At 40.0% G+C, this 25,613-nt stretch overlaps 1 protein-coding gene across 10 annotated transcripts in view; it reads right to left on the bottom strand.

The window, feature by feature from the left end:
* KDM4C (lysine demethylase 4C) overlaps nt 1-25,613 on the bottom strand; it is a 412,099-nt gene that overhangs the window by 57,993 nt on the left and 328,493 nt on the right. For 5 of the 10 annotated variants that reach the window (XR_004443468.1, XM_033237310.1, XM_033237306.1 and 2 more), the window contains 2 exons: nt 8,494-8,679; nt 6,883-6,984 (listed from right to left, as the gene is read on the bottom strand). Coding sequence is in view for 7 of the 10 variants with exons in the window: in XM_033237310.1 (XP_033093201.1) it covers nt 6,883-6,984; nt 8,494-8,679 (288 nt within the window). In the remaining 3 variants the exon portion in view is untranslated. The remainder of the gene's footprint in view (nt 1-6,882; nt 6,985-8,493; nt 8,680-25,613) is intronic. The other 5 variants (XR_004443467.1, XR_004443469.1, XM_033237312.1 and 2 more) reach the window with 1 other exon arrangement.

Genomic DNA, 25,613 nt, shown 5'->3' with positions numbered 1-25,613 from the left:
AATGAGGTCTGGTCAGCAAGAATGAAGTCAGATGGAGAAGTTTAAAGAAAAAAAGTTACGTTTACTTCCAGGATGCTTCACGGTCCCTACATATATCGAACTGAACAGTTTTAAGGCAGTCTAACTAAAGTTCTCCATAACTAACTTTTGTGCTAAGCCATATTTTTTTTTTTTTTTTTTTTTTTTTGAGGCGGAGTCTGGCTCTGTCGCCCGGACTGGAGTGCGGTGGCCAGATCTCAGCTCACTGCAAGCTCCGCCTCCCAGGTTTACGCCATTCTCCTGCCTCAGCCTCCCGAGTAGCTGGGACTACAGGCGCCCGCCACCTCGCCCGGCTAGTTTTTGTATTTTTAGTAGAGACGGGGTTTCACCGTGTTAGCCAGGATGGTCTCAATCTCCTGACCTCGTGATCCGCCCGTCTCGGCCTCCCAAAGTGCTGGGATTACAGGCTTGAGCCACCGTGCCCGGCCAGCTAAGCCATATTTTTTATACCTGCCTAAACAAGTGCTGGCATAAGAAAGGGAAAGCAAGCAGTATAGTTGCCATACTAGTTATCAGTTTCTCTCCAATACTGAAAGTGAAAAGCGGCTGTATTTTCCTTGGTTTCAGGTCAGTTTAAAAATCTTGGGATGAGGTCAGTTTCTGAGATTTCTACCCCACTTTCATCCCTTCTTCAATAGGTTTAAAATATTTTCAAATGTGGGAAACTGTCTTCAAAGGAAGTGTAAACTTTGCTCTTAAAGAAAGAGACCTGAAAAGCAGAGGTCCCCTGTGTTTGGACGAACGGAAGCAAGATGGTACACTTCCAGGTTCTTCTTCACCAACTTTTCCCCGGCGCGCGAAAATGCAGCCTGCGCCCGGGAAGGTGCAGACCAACCGAGCATGCGCCAGGTCACGTCAATCCGAAGAGACTAAGATTTACCTGGTCGCACCTGCGGAACGCCCCCCAACACGCCCGTGCCCCGCCTATTGCCCGCCCACTCCTAGAAAAGCCGCTCCGGACGGACGCCACGCGCCTACTTCCCAGCCCCACTCTTGTCGGGATGTGGGGACTGTGTCAGGAACTCCGCCCAAGAGCCCCACGGGGGGACTCTGTCGGCCTCCTTTGCCGGAGGCCGACAGACCTCTCCCCCACACCTTAGGTGACCAAAAATAAATTTGCAGTTTTGCTCCTACCCTTGCCTGCTGGCTGGTTCTTTTGTGCCCGCTCTGGTGGTCTTTAGAAAAAAACAAATCACCCTGTGGAAGAGTATGTGCACATACAGGGCTCTGGATTCAAACACACAGAGGACAAGAAGGTGGTAGGTCCAACCCATACCTCACTCCCACCTGCTAAACCATGCAAACCCAGGAAGAGTTAAGAGAATTTTAGAAAAACAGGTCCAAATCTTTAGGCATCACTTAGGAAAGGAGAAATTGCATTAATAAGCCCTCAAGTTAGAACAATGTAAAAATAAATTTATTAAAGCCAGGTAAATTGGACATATCAACATGAACCCTGAACCGTTTGAAAAAAATGCTATTCATCTGCTCTGTCACTAAAGTGGCTCTAGTACTAAATTAGCCAGCACTCAAATGAAACAAAACATGGTAATGTGCACCTTTCATGGCAAATTTGTTCTCTAGTAGAGCTCCCATAAAACAGAACCAGGGCTCTTTGATGAATCACTGATTCCAAGTTTGGTACAATAGAAACCAAGATAACTCCGGCATTTCCCGCTGAGAAAAAACAAAGGTAGTTTCAAAGACGTCTACAAGTGTGGATTAGTCCATTCTCATGCTGCTATAAAGAACCCAGGAGACTAGGTAATTTACAAAGGAAAGAGGTTTAATTGCCTCACAGTTCCACATGGCCAGGGAGGCCTCAGGCAGAAGGCACCTCCCAACAGGACAGCAGGAAAGAGAATGAGTGCTGTGTGAAGGGGAAAGCCCTTTATGAAGCCATCAGATCTTGTGAGACAAACTGCCACCATGATCCAATTACCTCTACCTGGACTGCCCTTGACACATGGGGGTTATAATTCAAGATGAGATTTTGGGTGGGGACACAGCCAAACCATTTAAAAGTGGTTTAAAATTAGAAATAAAGCTGTCACCTAGAAGAGGCTCCAAAAGGCCCAAGTGGAGCAAGAACATCAAGAAGAAAATTTGGGTCAACTGGTATGAAATGGGCTCAAAAAAGGCTACAAACCACGATGATGTTTAAAAGAAGAGTCAAGTAATATAAAGTAAAGCTAAGCAAAGTCCTAACCACGGATATAAATTAGCTGAATGCTGCTTAATTACAAAAACACAATTATCTGACCACCTGTCTTACACCCAAGGGGCACAATATAGTGAAATGCATATATGGTGAAATGTAATTCTGGCCTTCCAACCAAAAATCCTGTCAGAACAAATTGGATTGAAATGTACAAACCAGAATCAGGTATAGGCTCTGGAGGAAAACAGGCTTTCTAAAAATTGTAGAAAGTTGGAGACAGATATCGTTCAGGTACCCATCTGGGAACAGAACTACTTTCTTCCCCTAGTTGATTATATAGTATTGCTGACCTTGATTTTGGTTTAAGAACTAGGGCATCTTTATGTTTATAAAAATTTTATTAAAACGAGAAGCACAGATACTCAGTTTTCCTGAATGAGACCCAAGTATAAAAGCCTATGGTATAGCAAAAATCCATGTTTAGTTTCAGATCTGGCAAAAGCCTACACATATACAAAACTGCATATGCCCATTAGGGAAATAGGACCCAGGGGGAAGTTTTGTTATTATAGGCTGCACTCACTTCTACCCTATTTGCTGAATCCACTTCTGCTACAATTCTGCATCCTTGGCTAATTAAAAGGGAATGTTACAGTGGGAGTGAGTGTTTTGGAGTCTCTCCCTATCAATCCGTAATCAACCTGAAATACTGCTTGGCCTTTTATAATTAATGAATTCACATAAAAGTATACTGATTCTTATTTTTTCATTAAGTATTTTCTCAATAACAGACACTGAAAGCATAATATGCTCTACAGTACAATACAGGATAAGAACTACTATTCTAGGGTATAGAATTTGGAAGCCTCAGACATCCATCTTTCCACATTGAGGCCTAGAATGTTTCACTGTTGTTAGCAATGAGAGGTAGCCCACTACATCATCACCCCAAGATTAGTTATATATAGTCATAGGTTAACCCACAGAGTTCTTGCTTTGAGCCCTTCAGCATATACTGTATATTGTGGTGTCCTCTCCTGTCCTAAGCCCCTGCCTCATGATGACAGGAAGGAGTTGCAATAAAACTGGCCTAAAGACCCATGGAAAAAGCATTCAGGCTGGGTGCGGTGGCTCATGCCTGTAATCCCAGCACTTTGCAAAGCCAAGGTGGTTAGATCGCTCAAGTCCAAAAGTTCGAGACCAGCCTGGGCAACATGGTAAAACCCAGTATCTACAAATAATACAAAAATTAGCCAGACATGGGGGCACACACCTGCAGTCCCAGCTACTCGGGACGCAAAGGTGGGAGGATCACTTGAGCCCAGGAAGTGGAGGTTGCAGTGAGTTGAGACCATGCCACTGCACTCCGCCCTGGGCAACAGAGTAAGATCCTGTCCCCAAAAAATAAAAAACCAAAAAAGCATTCAGTAAGTGCTGAGTAAGGACTCAGCTGTATTACTGAGTGTTAGAAGACACATGAAAGAGGGACAGATGGTGGAATAACAAGATCCTAGACGAGTTTCTAGAATGTGAGGTGCCAGTACAGAAGCTACCCTACCCACCCTGCTTTCCATTATGCACACAAAAAACACTGCTCTGAATAATGTGCATATGTGAAATACCTAACACACACTTGACATAAAAGATGCTCAATAAACACTAGTTCTTGTTCTTCTCCACTAATCCCATTCCCTAGCATCAGATAACTTTTTTTTTTTTGAGACGGAGTCTCACTCTGTCGCCTGGGCTGGAGTGCAGTGGCTGGATCTCAGCTCACTGCAAGCTCCGCCTCCCAGGTTTACGCCATTCTCCTGCCTCAGCTTCCTGAGTAGCTGGGACTACAGGCGGCCACCACCTCACCCGGCTAGATTTTTGTATTTTTTAGTAGAGACGGGGTTTCACCGTGTTAGCCAGGATGGTCTCCATCTCCTGACCTCGTGATCCGCCCGTCTCGGCCTCCCAAAGTGCTGGGATTACAGGCTTGAGCCACTGCGCCCGGCCTATTTTAACAAATTTATACCAAGCTGCTCCTATGGATAGCCAAGTGCTAGCTGATAGAAATAAAAAGACAACAACAACAACAAATACTGCCCTGACCTAGCTACAATAATACTAAAGGAAAAATACACAAAATCACATAAATTAACCAATGCAGTGTTTTCTCTATAAAAGTTCTTCCTCTCTTTTAAATAGGTATCTGTCTCCATGTTAATAGCCACGAGTTCTAAGGTTTCTAAAACTATGAATACAACTTAAATGTCATACTTTTCTGGAGGAAAGAATATTAAGAAAAAACACTATGTATCTCACATAGGATGTATAAAGAGGCCATGTTCATTGCAGTGAATTAAATACGCAGATTATTCTAACCTAATATGAAAGTTTACTAAGTAACTTGCCAGGAAAAAACATTGCATGCCATCTTCTCACCTCTGTTATTCAGGCATCCCTTCCACTGGGCATCTGTTTAGTTTACTCAAGTGTGAGATGGCTGGTGGGGTGCTAAATTTTGCAGAAGTATATGGTTTACAGGTAGCTATTTGCTTTGAAGAAAAAATACATTTCCAAGGCTTCCAGTTTCATAACTACTAGGTATTGCGTTGTCTTTTCCTTACAAACATCTGTGCAACATTCAGATAATTGGGTTAGGAATATATCCAAGTGGAACCTTTGGAAATATAGCCAGAAAATAGGTTATAATGAATCATGCAAAGGGTGGTGAAGTGGACAGCGTGACTACACACATTGACAGATGAGCACACACTCATGTGCACACATGAAGGAGACCTTACATCTGAAACACAGCAGTGACATTCAAAAACGGTGTTTGACAAAAACGCTGGCAAACACATGCTAAAATTTAGGTTGAAATAACAGGGATCAGCTGTGTACTTCCTGTGACATACTCTTTTCCATCTTTAAGAATTTTTACCCTATTTTTTTCAAACACTGCCTATACTAATTATAAACTCTGCTTACTGCTTGACGGAATAATGTGTTAATAAATCAGATGAATTTTATACAATTATTCAAAATAATTTTACATCCAAAGCTTAGTAAACAATGAATAAGCTCATATACTTAAAATAATTAGCTGAGCACAGTGGATCACGCCTATAATCCCGGCACTTTGGGAGGCTGAGGCTAAAAGATCTCTTGAGCTCAAGAGTTTGAGACCAGCCTGCACAACATGAGATCTATTTTTAAAATATATTAATTAAAAAATAATAATTTATGACACTAATGGAATAGTAGAATTTTCCTTAAAATGGTCCTTTTGGATGCTTTATAGCAAATAATTGGGAGAAATAAAAAATAAGGGACTCAAAAACCCTAAAGTGAGTAAAAATGGAGATTCTACTGAAGCAACAGTAGGTTTATACTTCATTTCACCTAAATTGTACAGGCACCCTCCACTACTCTGTAAAACAACTGGGCTAGGCTGCCAAGTTAGCCTGAACTTTATTTTATAGTTTTCATTGCTATGATTCGGCAATTGCCCATTACTTTCAAATAATCAATGCATGGTTGAGAACACAGACAAACTACAGTTTCTGCTCTAAGAAGCATATCTCTTAGCATTCACAGTTGACACAAAGAGAAATATTTGAGTGAATCTGAACTTTTCTATGCTTGATAAGGAAAGAACATTTAAAGCAATAGGGGCAAATCACAATGTTCTTTTTTTTTTTTTTTTTTTTGAGACGGAGTTTCGCTCTGTCGCCCGGGCTGGAGTGCAGTGGCCGGTTCTCAGCTCACTGCAAGCTCCGCCTCCCGGGTTTATGCCATTCTCCTGCCTCAGCCTCCGAGTAGCTGGGACTACAGGCGCCCGCCACCTCACCTGGCTAGTTTTTTTTTTTTTTGTATTTTTTTAGTAGAGACGGGGTTTCACCATGTTAGCCAGGATGGTCTCGATCTCCTGACCTCGTGATACGCCCGTCTCGGCCTCCCAAAGTGCTGGGATTATAGGCTTGAGCCACCGCGCCCGGCCAATCACAATGTTCTTAACCAAAGTTGCCAGATTCTATAAATCCCTTCTGCTTAGTTCCCAAACACTTTGGGGAGGAATCCATACTTGGAGTCTCATGGAAGAAGAATGGATAAGAAACAGCTACTAGAAATATACTTCAGAAATACTTTCCCCAGAAAATGTAGCAAAGGCAATTTATGAACACGAAAATGTTTCCGTCATCAGGAAAAGCTGCCTCATGTAATGTTATAAATTACATGATGTTTTCCCCAGTCTTTACAAAGTGCACCAAGCTGAAAGCGGATCTGTAGGAGATAGTAGTTTCTAAATCACCTCAAAGTCAAATATTTTCTTTTTCATCATCATTTAGGAAACACATTAGTAACCTAAACCTGACTGAACCACACACCAGAGTTAAGAGGAATGAGTCCTGATTAAACACCTGGATCTCTTTAATAGCAACTTCAATATAATCATCAGTAACCACAGGGCTTTGGCAAATTAAAATGGTAATGCATGATCCCAAGCAAAGCTTCAGATGAACACCTCTAGCGCCATTTGAGGTTTGGAATTCACCAAATAATAGAGTATGAGCTAAAAAGGCATTTACATTCCAGCACCTGCCACTCATTATCTGCATCTATTTTGGCAAGGAATTAAACTTCTCAGAACTTATGTTTCTTATCCTCAAAACAGGAAAAACACTACTCACGTGGCCCAGTTCACATAAGATTGTAGCACCAGCAGCAGCAGCAGTAGAAGTAGTAGTAGCAATACAACTTTCATTTTTTGAGTGCTTACTCTGTGCTGTGAACTGAAAACAACATGTTGAGGTGGGATACCATGTTTTACAGATGACGAAGCTGAGGCTCAGAAATAAGAACTTGCACAGGGTTGCACAGTCTGTTACTGGCAGAATCTAAGTGTCAACACCAACTACTCTGACTTCAGAGGTCATAAACTTGTTCACATCTCAAAATGCATTCATATACATTATCTAATGAGGTAATCCTGTTGACTGCACACAGTCATGTAATGTGTTATTACTATATTTTTTTAAAAGTTGCTAAAATGTATTTTCTACTGGATACATAATACTATTCTTAGCAAAAGGACATCAACTCAAGAAACTATGGAAAAGCCATGAATGAATATGCAACTTGGAACCTGAAACAATGAAAAAATAAGACAAATAAAATAGATGTGAGAGTTGGTGACATCATTTTGTACATTTGTGCATTCACTCACATCTGCACAGAGCCCCAGTCCACAAACATCAAATATCTCTCAAGATGTCAATGGAAATTGCTGAAAGCATTACAAAGAGCTGGGAGATTTGTTGTGTGTGACTCCACAAGCCAATGCTGATGACTTGGCAGGCTGCTCACAAGAGGTTATTAGGGACATAGGACAAGCATGTTAGGCTGCTAATAGCCTGTGGCCTAGTCTCTCAGGGAAAACAAAGTGCGGCATGTTAGCAGAGCTGAGCATCTAGACAATGCTTTAGCCTCCTATTTGGTAGCCAAAAACAATTATGGTGAACTGGAAAGCTAACAAAGACATATCAACTATCCCTACACTGGCATATTTCTAAGTGTTTAAACCAGAGGAAAGATTTCATTCTCCAAGGACAGGTCAACGGAAATATGGCTGAATTCATGTTATTTGGTTGCAAACACTTTTCCCAGAAATAAGCTCAAAAAAAGTTGTTCTCTATATTTCTCCTCTACTTTCCTATTTTTTTCCATGAGACTATCCTCACTCCTTCCAGAGCCCCAGGCTGTCCCTCACATATGCCATCTCAGGCAGCAAAGTCCCAATAGCTCCTGGCTATCCTACCTCTTCCTTTACTATGCTGCTGCTCTTTGTTTCTTCTAAAAGAGATAAAATAACATCCCAAGACCACAGTGTACAGTTTCATAGACTGTTCACTACATAATCTCAGGTGGTGATCCCCTCGCAGAAATGATTTCACTCTCATCCTGGATATGGGCAGTGCACAATGTGTACAACCAAACTCAGCAGCCCTGTGTACAGATCCAACACCAGAACAGGCATGAAGAGTTTTCTGCATTCATCTGTTCATTCACTCATTCAACTCATACAGATTTATTGTGTCTAGTGTGCACCAGACACTTGACAGGTCCTAGGCAAACACCAGTAAATAATAGTGTGCAATCCCCGCCCTCGAGGAACTCACAGTCTAGACATGTCAACAATGAGTAATATTACAGAATAAAGCACGTTATGTCTGGGAGGTAGTCTAAAACAGGAGAAAATCCAGACGCGGTCCTAGCACTGAGGAAGGGAGGGCACGTCTTACCACATTGGGGTTGACCTTATGTCGAAAGCATGTAATGTTCACCACATAAGGCCAATCGTCAGGCTCCATCAGTACCCCAGCAGCATGGGCACAAGTGACATGGAAGGAGGCTGGGCAGCGACCGTAGGAACACTGGATGCAGGCTCCAGAGACCCTCTTAACCCGGTGTCTGCAGAAGATGCATTTCTGGAAGGTTAAAACAGAGAAGAACATCAATTCATGTTCTGTAACCCAGTCAGTTCCCACAATTTACAGAACAATAGCTACTAGAAAAGAAAAAAAAAAAGAAAAAACTGATTACATCAAGAAGTCCTGACCCTCCAGGGGCCCTAGTGGTGAGAGCATCTGTGGCAATGTAATCTACTTACTTTAAAAGAAGCACACTGCTATGGTCACAGACTACCAGACATATGTTTAACTATTTCTTGTAGCAAGGAAAGCCAAACACTTCTGCCTACTTCATATTCCCATAGGCACAGAGCTCAGGAAAAGACCCCAGAAGTGCTCCTATAGATAATCCATGAATGCTGAAGCTACTTCTGTTTTACCCTCCTGTATTGCAGGTCTTTCTGTGCAACAAGAAGTGCAATATGGGTTTGGAGGACAGGTCATTCTTTCATAAATTAGATGTGGTCTTCAAAAACACCCAAACAGCATAGGGGCAAGTTAGGTTTTCCAAAGACAAGGAAATGTAAAGTGTTAAATGGTCCAATGTGGAAACTAGTGTTTAATAATCCAAATCTGAATTCTTCATGACTGACAAAAAAAGTACGTCTCCCAAAGTGAGAAAACTGAAAATCACCCCAAAGGGCATAATTTGGTTGAATATCTATAGCTGATGATGCCTGCACAAGAGAAGATGAAAATAAAAACAGCAATAATGATTACCACAATTCAAAAAGTAAATTGCATACAATTAGCCCTAAACATTATCAGTACATTTGTTATGAGAGATAGAGAAAAACAGCTTCACTAAATGTAAGTTGTGAACTAATACTTGAGGCTTAGGAAAAACTAGTTGTAGAAAAACACAGGGTCAGCTCTGGAAAGCAGAAGAAACAATGATCAAAAGCTCAAATTTTCATTCCAAAGAGTAAAAAAGGTCTGAAATCTGATCAAATGTTGGTGCTCTTCTTTTATAGGTAGATTTTCTTTCCTGGGACAATAAAGGTACTTAAACTCAAACCCTTTTGAAAACTAATATTTTATCAGAGACTTGCAAGAACCAATGTGCATTTAACTACTAACTCTTCATGTCCTCACATCTGATCAGTGACTTAATCTTTTAGATTCTGTCTCTTAATCTTACCCTGATCTCTCCCTACCATCCATACCAACTGCCACTGCCTCCGTCCATGGTGTCTTGCCCAGCATCGTAATGGATTCCCAACGTGTATCTCCATCCTTTATTTCATTCTATCTCCATTTGTCTTCCCCAAAGCTGCCAGAGTGATTCTTTACAACATGAATCTCATGTCACCACCACTGCACTTAATATCCTTCATATAATTAAAGGTTTCTCTTTATCTCCAAGTCATTCCAAAAAAAAAGGAAAAGCATTAGGTGGAAGAGCAAAGCTTATAAAAGGCCCTTTATGGTCTAAGTGTTACTTCTCACTAGTACCCATAAGGACCCTACACGTTAAGTACTTATGTGATTTCCTTATACATCGAGATTCGATGTATAATCAAGCATTTTTAAGTGGAGATTGAGGATACAGCTTAGCTGATTAAAAAATCACACACAGCTGGGCGCGGTGGCGCATGCTTGTAATCCCAGCACTTTGGGAGGCCAAGGCAGGCAGATCACGAGGTTGGGAGATCGAGACCATCCTGGCTAACACGGTGAAACGCCATCTCTACTAAAAATACAAAACAAAAAAAAAAAAGAAATTAGCCAGGCGTGGTGGCGGGTGCTACTCGGGAGGCGGATGCTACCAAGTAGTCCCAGCTACTCGGGAGGCTGAGGCAGGAGAATGGCGTGAACCCAGGAGGCGGAGCTTGCCGTGAGGGGAGATCGTGCCACTGCACTCAGCCTGGGCGACAGAGAAAGACTCTATCTCAATGAAAATAAAATAAATAAATAAATAAAATAAAAATAAAAAATCACACACATGTATATATACACACAAATACACGGACAGAGAGAACCATAAAACTAAAAAGACATCATAATCTGCCTAAAAGCATGATTTAATATTCTATCATGGTATCTCTTAGAAATCCATGCTATCAGTTTCATTACATTGTTTGTAATTTTTAGTATTTTGGTATCTTTTTGTCAGTTCCAATTACTTGAAATGTGATGGCAGATACAAAAGCAAAAACTCCTATTAGGAGCCCTAGGTGTTTTCAATCTTTTAAGAGTCTAATTATATAACATAGAGGTCAGTGTTTGAATAAGTTAAGATATTGACAGGTATATAAAAGGTGAAATTATGTCTTATTTTCCTAATTAAATAAGATCTTTTAAGAGTAGGACAATGTTGTGACTTAGCTAATTAAAGCATTGGTATCTCCCAACCTCCATCACCATTAACTTCCTCACCAAAGGAGTAACAAGACAGATTACACTTAAGCCCAGAGAGGATTCAATCCTTGGAATCTAAGGAGGGACCTGCCCTATTCCAGGAGGACCAGAAGTGGTGACTTCTAAGGACAGAACCACAGTTTCCTTAGAAAGTCAACCTAACAGTAAACTATTACAACTCAATGCTTTGCAAGATGTTTATTCAGAGTTGAGGAGACTTAAACATCACATAGGTTCTTGCAGAGACAGAGAACCCCATAAAACCTATGAGGGGAGCCGTTGTGAATGCATCCTGTAAGACAGTTACCATAGTATTTCAGACCCCCGTTTTCATTTGCTTGTTGCTAAAATGGTTTTTTTCCCACCCTGGCAGAAAAATCTCTGGAATTTGATGCCTACAGATACCTGGGCTACAGAACGGAATCTAGTAGGTTTAAGACATCTATGTGCACTTAAGAATGTTACAAGGAAATACGTGCTATGAAAGAAGTGAACAAACTGCTGCCTGGCACTAGAATAATATGAACAGGCATGGTACAATGAATGAATCATGCCTGGGGACAATAGACGGAAGAAAGCTTTAAGAAAAGCAAAGACAAACTGGATCAAGGTGGTACACTCAATCCCTGCTACCATCTATCCAGGCCCAACCCCTACATAACTATGTAGGAAAAAGGATGAAGCCAAAACAGCACTGACAAATAAGAGACAGTGCCATCAGAGGACCAGAAAATTTATGGAATTCCTAGATCATGGGAAACAGGTGGAATTAAACCAACAGAGAAACCAAAGAAGATAAGAACTAATGCAAAATAAGTGTTTGGCAAAGAATATCCTTTAGGCAAAGGATACCAAAGGAATAAGAATAATTCTCAGCCTCAAAGCCTCAGAGCCACCCCAAACCAGGTATCCATAATAAAAAAAGAAAAACAAGAAAAAAGGAAAAAAAAAAAAAAAAAAAAAAGGAAGAATCCATAATTAAAAGAAGTAGAAACCCTGGGTCAACATGAGGTAATTTTTAAATTTTAAAAACAGTGCCACTCAGAATGTTTTTAACATGATGTTTCTAAAGATCTTTAGGCTGGGAGTGGTGGCTCATAATCACCTATAATCCCAGTACTTTGGGAGGCTGAGGCAGGTGGATCACCTGAGGTCAGGAGTTCAAGATCAGCCTGGCCAACATGGCAAAACCCTGTCTCTACTAAAAATACAAAAATTAGCCAGGCATTGTGGTGAGCACCTGTAATCCCAGCTACTCGGGCGGCTGAGGCAGGAGAATCACTTGAAGCCAGGAGGCAGAGGTTGCAGTGAGCTGACATCACAGCACTGCACTCCAGTCTGTGTGACAGAGTGAGATTCTATCTCAAGAAAAGGAAAAAAAAAAATCTTTATGCATACTAAGATTTGGTAAACACTGCTGTAGGATAGGTGAGCTAGTTAACGTTTTCTCTATCCCTAGCCTACTGAGAAACTGACAATTCTTTGTAAATTTTATATTAGAGACAGGGTTTTGCCATGCTGCCCAGGCTGGATTTCAAAATCCTGAGCTCAAACAATTTGCCTGCTTCGGCCTTCCAAAGTGTTGGGATTACAGGCATGAGCCATCACGCCCAGCCTTGATTTTGCCTTCAGAATAAAGCCATGAGAATTACTAGAAAACCAAAGTAAATAATATGCCAGGGCAGAGCTCCTGTCTCATCTGAGAGTCAAGGCTAGAGAGGGAAGTAGAAAAAAAACCTTGAATCAACCCCAAACTCAAGATAAATGGAGTTTCTGTATAAAAATATATATTAAAAATAAAAATTGAAAAATAAAATAATAAAATTAAAAAATAAAATTGAAAAAACTGAAAATTGAAAAGTGTATGTTCTGTAGGGAGGGGAATGAAAGAAGGTTAGAGAGCACTGGATTCCAGGGAGCTGCTCGCCCAGCCAAAAGCTGTTAGTGGGTATCTCTGACAGGACAGTTCTGGCAAGGCTGATGTCAAGAAGAGAAGTGGCTCTGTTCTGCCCCAAGGTTCTAGTACATCTGGGTGGGGCCACTGAATTTGCATTTTTAACAAGTTTCCAGTGATACTGATGCTGCTGATCCACAGCTTACACTTTGAGAACCATGAGGTTACAGGGTTAAAAAGTGAAAAGGTGTCACTCATGCTGACAGCTTCTAGTATAAGGGAGTTAAAGAAGTGCAATGATTTTTTTTCACCTATTCTTCAGTGTCAAGGGCTGAGAGAATCCTCAGGCCAGTGTGATTTATAGAGCACTGTACTTTCTTGGGGGACTGGATTTCCATACTTATTCCAGTGGCATAGGCCATTAAGGCTACTAATGGATTGCAGAAGTAATGAAGTATCTGGCAATGAGGCTTTGTGTATCATTAGATTTCCTTCAGCATCCAGCTTGGCAAAGGGCATCAAGAAATGATGAGCTGTGAAGGAGTTGGAGGTTCAAAGCACATCTCCTTCCCCTTGTTCCTATTGATATGATTTCTGACATTATTTTGTTGTTTTTTTGCCAGTTTTATGATTCTTTTTTCTTACACAAATAGGCAGGTAATTCCAAAACAGGTGTGAATGCTTTTTAATTGTTGTTTTGTGATCAAGTCACAGGCTAATGATAATGATACATTAGCTAATTTCTTTTTCCTTTTGCCCCCTAAAGACACTTTTTCTAAGTACCACACAGCAAGTTAACATTCCCAGCTCAAACAGGCAACAATGTTTGGCTCAACAGACATCACTATTGCTGCAGGCAAGTCAAAGGATTGAGACTAAAACCTTCAGTTTGTTCCAAGTCCTTAAATACAGGATTCATAATAGAATCCTTTGATTTTTAACCCTACCTGTAAGACTTACGTTCTGCTCATTAGTATTCGTTAAGTCAATCACTCATGTGTCAATACTGGCTAGCACTGGGGGAAGTCTGAGTTCTACAGTAAGGAGGATAGTCTAGCCACAATGAAATGCAGAATGGAACAACTGCCATTTGAGAGTGAGATTCAGAAGGAGAAGAGAGAGTAGATTAATAAAGAGAAATCAATTTATCTAGTCAGCTAAAGAGTGGCTGGGGAAGGAAGGAAATGGAGGATATTGAAAAGCAAGGTCCCCAGTGCACTGACACCACAGGGTTTGGGCTGTTTTGTGAGAGGCAGCAATTAATATGCAGCCTCATCCACATATGAATGATATGATAAAACAAATCTTGTTTACTTGGGCAACTGGTCATAACATGATAAGTCCTCTGTCTCTCTTCCCAAAAAAAGTTATTTCTTATGCACTCCGAGTTCAGAGCATTAAAATAAATGGCTCATAATGCCAAGAGTGTTGAATTAAATCCTTATCATAAATAAGGTATAAGAAGTCATTTATCTCAAGGCTTTTTGTTTGGTAAGATTCACCCTGCAAAAGGTGAGAAAGCTAAGAAAAGTCAAGTAGCAGGGAAAGGCCAGTGGGATGAGCTCAGTTGGGCCAAGAGACAGAGCTAAAAAAATGGACAGAGTTGGCCAGGGATCAGATATAAGGTTACATGTATTCACAATAAGGCTAATGAGTCACTGTTGGCACTGAGAAAATGTTAAATAAAAATCACAAAAGAATTCTAGAACTTGAAAGGCCAAGGCAGTTCAGACACAAACCGACAAATTAACAAATGACTTGTGAAAAGTACTACGCCAACAGCACAGTCATATTTTGTTTTATTTTGGATCAACAGATACATCACAAGGAAGATCAAGTATGAATCCTTTCGGAAGCACCTTTTAAGCCAAGTAGCAGAACACTGACTGTACACATAAACAGCCACTAACTATATGACTGTTCCCTTAATGCATATAATGTATTATCTCACTCTTTCAGCCATTTCAATACTTACTAAATATCTTCCATGTACGATCATTTTGCAAAATGCAAAGGTAGAAAAATGAAAAAGATACACAATCCTTGTATTTAAGAAGCTTGATTTGGTATAAAAAATAGCTATAACAAAAGTTTTACAACCATAATCACAATAGGAAAGATAAAGTACTGACAGATTTAAGAGACGAACGGACTGGCAGGGCAAGGCGAAGCAGCATGTGAGCCTCACTGGGTTACCTACCCCCACCCAGCCCTCAAACCATTCTACTGAGCAGATATAGAAGAGGGGCGGGAGAGGATGAACTTCATGACAGCTACCTGAGGGGCACTAAATACAGGACAAGGAAGCAGGTATGACTCTACTTTGATGACTCAGGTCATGGAGGAGCCCATGATGTGGCAGGAGAGTACAGGCAGCTCGCCTGTGTACCACTCTGAACTGAAGGCCAAGAGTCACCGAGACCAGACACAGCTGGATGAGTATCCTGATGGCTCCCAAGAACTCATAATAAAGCAAAAACAGGGTTTCTCTCAAAGTTTTCTGTAATTAATTTCTTGGAGTTTAGATGCTGTGTGCAGTGCGTTGGCACCAGGTCAGCTGCTGCACTGGAGGGTTACTGGCAGACATGCTGCACGCGGGCTGAGTCTGCAGCCGCAGGGACCCAGGGCCTGCCTCATGGCTCACAGAAGCTACCCAGCAGGGTTTTAAAGGACTAAGAAAGCCATAAAGAAGAGGTAGACTGTGAGCTTACCCTGAAGGACTAGCTGGCTTCAGCCACTGCATGTAGGAGTGGGATGAAGATGGAGGAAAAACATTCTAGATGGAAGTAACAAAGCTCAGAAGGAAAAAAAAAAAACATGAGCAAAACAGAGTCAGGAAGTATGAGCACAGCCAAGGGATGGCAGGCTGAAAAGGTGGGATACTGAAAGGCCTTGGACTGTACTCTGGCACAAGCTTCACTTGCCCAGGTGAGAGACTCACTATCGCTTATTAGTAGCAGCTAATTTTTAGGTGGCAATTAGGACTACCATTTTATTACAATTCTCTGAGTGGCTCTGGGTTAAGCCTCAGGCAATCAAGCAATTCTACAGACCAGACAACCCAGAAAATCAGCATCATCTTTAGCTGGAAATCCCTGTTGGTCAGGCATGTCTCTTTGCCCATCTTTTGCTCCTTTAGAGTGGGACAAATTCTAACCTGCCTTTTTATTAAAGGCACCTGTCACAGTATACAAGCTAAGTATCTGGGGAGTACCTCGACCAATTGCCATACTCCTCTAGTCTCCCAAATAGGGAGTATGTAGTACTTCCTAGTTGTCTGTCTGTGAATTCAGACAGACCTGGTTGGGAACTCTAGCCTGGCACAGGAATAAGGGTAAGTCACCGAAACTGCAAAATTAACATGGCCCAAACAGACAGAAGTGAATGGGTGAGAAGGTTGTGGGTGAAACAGGCCAGTCTCTGGATGCTTTCCCTAGAGCAAGGGAAAAGCATCCAGAGACTGGCCTGGATGCTTTTCTCTGGCCCTTTCCCTAGAGCCCTCTTAGCAGAAAATAGTGCTTCCCCTCTGCACTTAACTACCTGTGCTGTGCAGAAAACGCACACATAAAAGCAGCATTTACAAAGAAATTAAATATTAAAGGCAACAAAACAATCTCAAGTTGAAAGAAGCACTTCGCTGATAGCATACAGCAGCATTTGCTGATGAATCACAAAATAAGCAATGTTATGTATGTTGAAAAAAATCGATCACTTACCATTTTTACTTCTCTCATAGCCTGTTTGGGTTCTATCCTTTATTTCAAATTTAAAGGGCAAAAGGGGCACACAATGATAGCATATAGAGAGCTTTATTCTGAATACTTATTAAGTGCCACTAAACATCTTTCAGCTGACGGGTGGGGAAAGAAAGCCTCCTAAACCACAAAATAGGTGTTATCTAAGTACTTCTGTATTTGCATTTTTATTTCTTTTTATGTTCCTATTAAAGAGCATCTATTTCCTAAAGGAAATTTCATTATTTGAAATTACTGTTTACAGAAATCCTTACTCTCATTGGATAAAGCATTTATTAGCTGAACTCAGAATTACCGAATTATTTGGTTAACAAAAGTCACTCTGTCCTTTCTGATACAACTGTACCCTGCTAGAGTCACTGATGTATATGCTCTCTACCCTATAAAAATCTACCCAGATTGGTTTAATTACTTATTACTTAGAAGAATTTCTTAACTCTATTCAACTTACCTAGTTTTAGATCTTTCTGAATTCATGTTGGAAACCATAATATTTTAATGATTGAATTCACATTCGCTAAATTAAAGGACACACAATTTTCCCATATGGCACAATTTAGGAAGCCTGGCTTACAAGCTCTCTATTGCTCCAAGAACAAGCAAAAAAAAAAAAAAAATCTGTATTTATTATGAATATCAGGTATGATTTGCTACTGGCATTACGGAAGCAAAGACTAGTACACATTTTCTATTTATTTCTGGCCTTGGACCTGAAGGCCTAAAGGTATCTGAGAAAAAACAACAACAACAACAACAACAGGATACATCAAAGATAAGAACTAATTATCCTTAGCAATATGTGTTCTTGGGCACTGCAAATATCCAACAGCATGAAAGGTTGCAGTTGTGGTTTGCTGACATTTTTTCAGAGAGGAGTGTATAGTTCCTTAAATCTCTGTTTCATGTATATTTATTGAAATACATTCATTTATGAGGACCGGGGTGGAACAGTAAAGATATCTCTGATTCATGGATGTGCAATAAAGAAATTGTGTCCCACAAGTGAGTTTCAAGCACCTTCATCCTGTTCAACTTCCCCTAGGCATTTTTTAACAGTTTAGATGAACCTTTGTAGACATTCCTGCTATATATACTTATCTTGGTTACAGTGGTTGGGAAAAGGAACAATAAAAAGATCTCATCATTTTTCTTTGATAACTACACAAGCTGCTATGCTGGGGTATTCTTCCTTTTCTGAACACTAGAAGCTATCCCAAGGCCCCCGAGTGCATCTGACCCTTATTAGAAACTGTCAACCATGAATTGTTCTGTCTGTGACCTGCCACAACCTCTTTGCCTCTTGTCTTTCAATTATGCTATCAGCAGCCCATATTGAGGAAATTTATGATTGAGTTGAAATACCCACACACTGTGTCTCCAAATAAAACTGAGGAAGCAGTGATGAAAAGCTATAAAGTCAATGCAGCGCAGACATGTCCCGGGTGACCTTTCAGAGGAAGCACCTTTTCAGGGGAGACAACTGCGGCCGTGAGAAGAGTTAACTCAGTATATGGTTCCTCTGTAAGGACACAGGCTGTCCAGTCCAGAGCCCATCCCTTCTCCTGTAGCCCCCAACCACCCCCTTCCTCTACGTTAAGGATCTGAGATGGTTGCTACAGGAGAAAAATCATGCAGCAGGAGTTTGTGGATTTGTCTTCTGATGAGATAAATGTGGGGTTTCCAATCTTAAGTGGCCCTTAAGGTCACTCAGAAATTCCTTTTACCTTTCCCAACTTAAGGAATGGACAACAGGTAGTAAAACAGGCTCTGTTAAAGCCTGAACCCTAACCCTGCCACCAGATGGCTTTGCACCGTATTACTCATCAGGATACTGCTTCTAGATTATCCGGGCTGACTTCCTTTGAGGACAAGTAAATGGTCAATATTTTTGCAATGATCTATTTGTGATTAGAACAATGGGTCACTTCTCCAAGCTTAGTTGCTTCACTGGATAGGTAAAGATGGTAACAGCACCTATTCCTCATGAAGCTGCCCTTAAAAAAATAGCATACATAAGAGGTTTAGTACAGTACCTGATACACAGTAAAAGGTAAATAATGCTGTGCCCTTATCCTTCAATAAATCTGTTTTAAAACATTACTTCTCTTCAATTAGAACTAAAGTCCTCACATTCTAAAGACAGTCGTGCCTCTTCCTTCACCTAGATAATACCAGTCATGGGGCATGAAATTCCTCAACTTCCCTCCCCCCTCTACCTTCAGATCCACAGATGTTTTCAAAATATTTATGCTTATAATTACTTAGACATTATACAACTAAGTACATCTTCTTACTTAATGCATTGATTGCTGCAGTACAAATTAATTTTTGTAATATTTTAATAACCGTACTTCAATATAATTGTTTCCGCTGTAATCCTGTGTATTTTAAATACTTAAAAGTATTTTTCTGAGAAGAGGTCCACACGCTTTACCAAAAACTGCCAAAGGAGTCCAAGACACAAACACAAAAAAACCCAGATGAAGAACAATCAAAAATGCTGACCATCCAATGCCAAATGAGAAGCGTGGATTATAAGTTACATGAATACAGTAACAATAAACATGTACATATGTGAGCAGAGATAAAATGAATAAGCAAAACTGAAGAACATCATGGTGTAATTAGGGGAAGCTTGAGCTTTCCTTTCTCTTTTTTCGTGTTGTTATTTTACTATTTTTATAATAATAATGAAAAAAGGTGGAGCATAAACCCTGATTATCTTTAGAGCTATTTTATTTGTCATATTGTTTCAGACTCAGAACTGGCAGATTCACTCTCACAATGAATCAACAACACAATGCTCTACCCTTCATTTTCCTGTGTTTCTTGTTAGTCATTAACAGATCCTCAAAAGAGGGGTGGCCATAACAGAGGAGTAAGGTAAATGCAAACATGCACACTGTCTTCATGGAAGTAACACCACTCCATCTACATTACCTACAATGTTTTTTTTCTGTCATGAAAAATTGGATGACTGACTCCAAACAGATATTGGACAAGCCCAGCAATTAACTCTTTAGCCAAAGAGTGAGAACATTAACTTTTAAAAGTTCATTTCAATTAAAAGTAAATATTTTGTGCATGCTAGGCCACACTTTACTTATTCTTGGCATGACTTTTATAATGCACTTTCCATTCTCCCTCTATTTCTTTTTTTTTTTTTTTGAGACGGAGTCTCGCTCTGTCGCCCAGGCTAGAGTGCAGTGGCCGGATCTCAGCTCACTGCAAGCTCCACCTCCCGGGTTCACGCCATTCTCCTGCCTCAGCCTCCCGAGTAGCTGGGACTACAGGCACCCGCCACCTCGCCCGGCTAGTTTTTTGTATTTTTTAGTAGAGACGGGGTTTCACCGTGTTAGCCAGGATGGTCTCGATCTCCTGACCTCGTGATCCGCCCGTCTCGGCCTCCCAAAGTGCTGGGATTACAGGCTTGAGCCACCGCGCCCGGCCTCTCCCTCTATTCCTTAACGGAATTTCCTCAATATTTAAAAATTCCATTTCTATGAGGTCTCTTCAAACAGAACAGTCAATTACCCAAGCAGATGTGTGCAAGAACACGTTCATACTCTAAAAGACATGTACCGCTTATGCTCTGGCTCACTGGCAATCATAAAACTAAAGTGTGGTCTTCTATAATCTCCAGGACTTTTTTGAAAGACGAAGATTACCCAGTCCATCCTGAATTCCTATACCTCCGTTTCTCTACAGGTGCCTATGGATCAATAGGAAGCCCATGGAAGAAATGCCCAGCAAGCTTCACGGCAGTGAAAGACAAAGTGTTTCTAAGTGTAAGTACATGTATATTTTAGTGCTTCAACTGTGAGGCCAAAGTGGTAGTTTTCAATGATAAATTATGAAGAGAAACATCTTTCTCTGGAATCCTATCCAAACAACCCTGGTCAGATTAATGCAAAATGAGGACAGAGAAAGAAGAGTTCAAGGCCTCTAGTTTTTTGTAATAACGGTAACACTTGAGGTTCATGATAACGCTCACTGCCATCAAAGCAGATTTTCAGGCTAACTCAATACCCTCACCCCCACCTGGCAGAGTAAAGGAGAGTGCGTGGGAATCCCAGCTCTCCCACTAAGATGCCAGTTACCATGTCCCTCTGAGCCTCAGGTTCCACAACTGTACTTTAGAGGATTACTGTGGTCATCAATGGAATAATGGATACAGAAGTGCTCTCTAAACAAAAAAAAGGCATCACAAACACAGTCATTCCTACTATTTTCTTTTAAAAATGAAGAAGAAGAAGAAAAAAGAAACAGCAGAATGTAATACTACATCAGTTCTTTTCAGTTTGCCAATGCAAAAGGCAAAAAGAGCTTGGGTATAAGATCCACATGGGACAAAAAAAAAAAAAAAAATCAGATCACCCCAGTTATCAGGGGTATATATGAAAAAAGGACAAAAAGTAAGTGATGTTAAACGAATAACACTTCAGGAAACAGTACAGAGAAGCATGTGCTGAGCCCAGGGTCTGAGACCTGTCTCAGGACAAGCATCACCAACTCTTCTCCCTTCTTCTCGACCTAATCTCTACCAGGTTCCCTGGTCAGGCCTGCCTCAGCACCATGTGACTTTTCCTGCCCATGTCTTCCCAGTCTCAGGCTGATGTGTTCGTTCTTCAGCCCTTGCTTCCCATTTTCATGGCAAGTGTGATGGCCAAGGCTTAACTCAATATTCTCAGTCTATGTTTCTCAGATTTATTTTTGCGGAGAGAATAAAAAAAACACTTGTCAGATTCAGGGTTTTCAGCCAGGACTTTGAAGTATTTTGTTTTTGTAGCCATCTTTAGTAAATTATTTTTTATAAATACATTCACTAAAATCACATATCTATCTAACTCTTAACAAAAGATAAGAAACTAGACATCTGTGCCCAAATATATTTCTTAAAGTATAGGGAATGCGTATTTCTGCCATTTCCTAGAGGAAAAAACTCTTTGTTTAAATGATTTTAAGTATAAAGTGTTTTAGTGAAAAAAAATTCTATAGTAGCAGAGTGGAAAAATTACTGTATTCTATTACTAGACTTGTGTAATGTTTGTCGAAATCTTTTTTTTTCTTTTATTGCCTATGCTTACCCAGTTTGCCAAAATCTTCCACATGGTTTTCACCTCTCTCCCAAGTGAATTCAGACCTCCACTCTGGACTTGTACTGGCTTAAAGCCATTCATATGACAGTGACAAAAGAAGTTTCCACTGAAAACCATTCGAGAGCCTCGAAAGAAAGAGTCACCTGGTCAGGTTCATTTGAAGTATTCATGAACTCAACAGAAGATCAGATTAAAAATAGAGTCCCCAAGCAATGCAGGTTTTGGGGGTTTTTCCTCAAATTTTAGGCTTTATAATGGTGTTTTCACAACATGGCCCACCTGCCCATAAAATGCTTCCATGCTCCACCAGTATTAATAGTTTCACTTGCAAACTTACATAATGGACATGAATAGGATATTCAATTCATTCTTCCCCTTGCAAGAAAAGTACAGTTCTCAGTAGTCACATACGAGAATTGTAACAATGGATTGATATTCTGGTGTGTACCTATTTTTGAAAGTGACGGCTGGACACACTGGACAAATCACAGGCAACATATATTCTTACAATGTGAGTCAAAGATAAATATGCCTAGAAAACGATACCTGTTGAGGGAAGGAGGAGACACCACCATCTAATAGACACGTAGAAATAGTGTTATGGTTTTGACTATTCTGCAATTCTGAATCTTCTATGGGGAGGTCAATTATAAACACAAGCAGTCCATTCCAAACTCATTCCTTCATTTGACCACATCAGGCACTAATGAAAAGGAAGCTTAACCCTTCTGAAAACATTTTAAACCTGACCAAATTAAAAGTAGCACCAGAGGGATTATTATTATTATTTTGTTTTTTTTAGCAAGAACCCACAAGCAATTTACTTGACTAGAGGAAAAAGTGCAAAGAAATCCTTTATCACAAAATAGCTTCTTGAATCTTCCTACCAATAAATCTCTCATCCCTCCAAGAATGCCTATCTTCCCTGCTGATAACAAGCTGTGGAGATAAATATTTTATTTTTTTCTAGAAAACCCCAAATGATGTTTTCAAATAAAATAAAAATAAATCTACTACAAGCTACTGTCAAAAATGGTCCTAGAAGAGGTAAATGTCATTTTAAAGGCTGTGTGTTAAAATATTTAGGAGAAAGAATCTGCTTGTCAAGTTCCAACAGGAAGCTCTGAAGAGGTTATAAGTGCATCTATCAAATTTTCATCTACCTTAAGGCTGACCTACTGAGGAAACCACAGAAAGCCTGGTCCTGTGTAATGAGGGAGCTGGAAGGGCTAGGGGTTTCAAGCATTGGACAGCAACAAGGTCACAATCAAGCACAAAGATAAGGCTTGGGGGATTCTGCAGTGGTTCCCCAGGGAAGATGCACTGGCATGGGTAGGCAGGCAGCTGCATTCTGCTTTAAGCCACAGTTCAAGCTTAGGAATGGAACCCAGCTGATGGTCATTCGAAATCCCTCATGAGAACTCTGACCTCTCATGCCAAATCTAGCAAAGTAACATCCACCAAATCTGAGCAAAAGAAAGACCCAGCCAGCAAAATACGACAAGGTTTTGTTTTTTGGTTTTTGGTTTTTGTTTTTTTTTTTCCTTTTTTGTTGTTGTTCTTTAAGTCTAATTTAAAGTGCTTCCATAACCCCACCCTTTGGGAATTATATGCAGTGACTCCTTTTTAACAAGGAAAATTTGGTTTTAAGGAGCTTATGGGAACATTTAACTTGGACTGGAAAGGTTATTTGCTCGGTGTTAGGCTAAAAGCCAAAATCCACTTTTAACCAGAGATGATTTTCATATTATACCTCACAAGAGTATTGTGTCATGTGAGCGGGCTGCAGCGATAAGCAGTGAAGTGAAGTTAGGACTTCCCCCAAAGACTCATTAAAATGTATTAAGCAGAAAAACTCAGAAAATCCAAAAGGAACCCGTCTATACTATCTCAGAAACAGTAAAAATGCTTTCCAACTTATTATTTCCTTTGCTCTGCCTCCCTACAAATACCACTAAGTCAATACTGTGAAGAACTCGATCCTGCTGCAAAAGAAGATGAAAATGCCTCAAAGTTGTGTGCCACTATGACGCTCTGTATATAATTTTTCCTTAAATGTGCTATGGAGGAACATATGATGACTTCAAGTGACTGCAAAAAATAAGAAGAAGAAACCTGTGAAGATTCTACAATTTGCTTTTTTTACACTATTCAACCCACAAAATAAAACATGGTAAATTAGAAACATTTACCTAGGAAACATGACACTTTCCAATTTTGGTTTTTATAATTCCAAATGTTAGCAGCTCCAATATTTTTCTTTTTCCTTCCTGTTTTGGTTTTTAACTCATCTCGATTTTTTTTCTCAATTCTTGAAAATTTTCCCCCACCACTTCAATTTTTAAAAAGTAATGATTTCATTTAAGTCAGGCAAAAGTGCTTTAAGAAAGCTGGACAAAATACCGGCTTTCTTACCAGATTCTACAAAAATGTGAAAGCACACTTGCAAAGGAGTTCCAAGCTGCTATGGAAACGGCTTTCTTTTTTTTTCCTTTTTCTTTTTTTCCAAAATAACAGTACTCCTGGCTCAGGACTGCTGGCATGCAAGCTTCCAATCCAAGCCCATTGACAGCTTGTGGAGTGGACAGATGAGGCATGGAAAATATTTTAAATTAGTTCATTTATCTTGTTGAGACACAGGAAACGGTGACAAATCTCTCACATAAAGAAGGAATACAGAAAGACAATGCACCCCCTGTAATGTGTAGCAAATTTAGTCCATTAAGACAAACCTTTCAGACGACTGCATATTATCTAACAACAGCCACATCTCATATGTTGAAGGAATATTTTATCATTAAAAGATCCAGAAAGCTGGCTAGAAATCATGGACTGCTTCTGAATTTTAACAGACTCAAATTTTAGCAGTCAAATATTTTGAAATCAATGTTTTTGAGTAATCTTAAGCAGATCGTGGGCCAATACTAATACTAGTGCAGAAAAATGTAACAAAGAACTGCAAGTTCTTAAACAAGAGTTTTAAAATGTCACATTTTAGGATAAGACAACAAAAGCTGGATTAAAGAGAGAATGTGATGCTCCCTTAAATGTGAACAAAACAGCATTTCTCCTAGGTCCCATTCCAGGGTTCACAACAACAAGTACTTTTGGCCCCATGGCTCCTGTCCACTTCAAGAGTCCTTCCCAGGCGGACAAAGCAGGGGCTTCAGGCCTGGAGCAAGAAGCAAGTGGATACAGGGGAGCCAAACACTGGTCTCAGGATTGGTTGCACCAAAATCACTAGGAATCAGAGAATCCTGCTAAAGATACTGTCCATCTCTACACTGTCACCAGAAATTCTGATTCATAAATCTAAATGGGAGCCCAGAAATCTGTATTTTTGATAAGTACCTCAAAGCAATTCTAGCGCAAAGCCACATTCAGAAATCACTGTAGGATTACAAATCAGCATTCTTCATAAACTAGCAGTAGATAGAATTTTGAAAAACTATGTGCCCTCTCACACAATTTTAAGTGCACACAAAATTTCTCATCATAAGTTTAAATAACTGTAGAAGCTATACATTTTGTGGATTAAATATTGACATTTAGAAATAAAACACGTATCTCTAAATACTATGGTCATTTGATAACTCCATCATCCACTTAACAAATAAAAGAAAAGGCTCTCCTTTAACATTTTGTAGCATTCCTTATTCCCTTTAAATTTATATTATTTCTATTCCACTCCCTACAGAATTTTATCTGAATGTAAGATAATTTTATGCCTGAAACTCTTTTAGTTATCACTGTACCATAATCCTCTTTAACAAAAATATGCATATTAATTGAAGTTTAATTTTTAAAAAACACTTCCTATGACAAGACTGTAAGTTTAAAAAA

Source organism: Trachypithecus francoisi, unplaced genomic scaffold, assembly GCF_009764315.1.
Source record: "Trachypithecus francoisi isolate TF-2019V2 unplaced genomic scaffold, Tfra_2.0 Lachesis_group16, whole genome shotgun sequence".
NCBI classification, from domain to species: domain Eukaryota; kingdom Metazoa; phylum Chordata; class Mammalia; order Primates; family Cercopithecidae; genus Trachypithecus; species Trachypithecus francoisi.
Note: the sequence above shows the minus strand (reverse complement) of the source record. Positions and strands in the feature narration are given on the sequence as shown.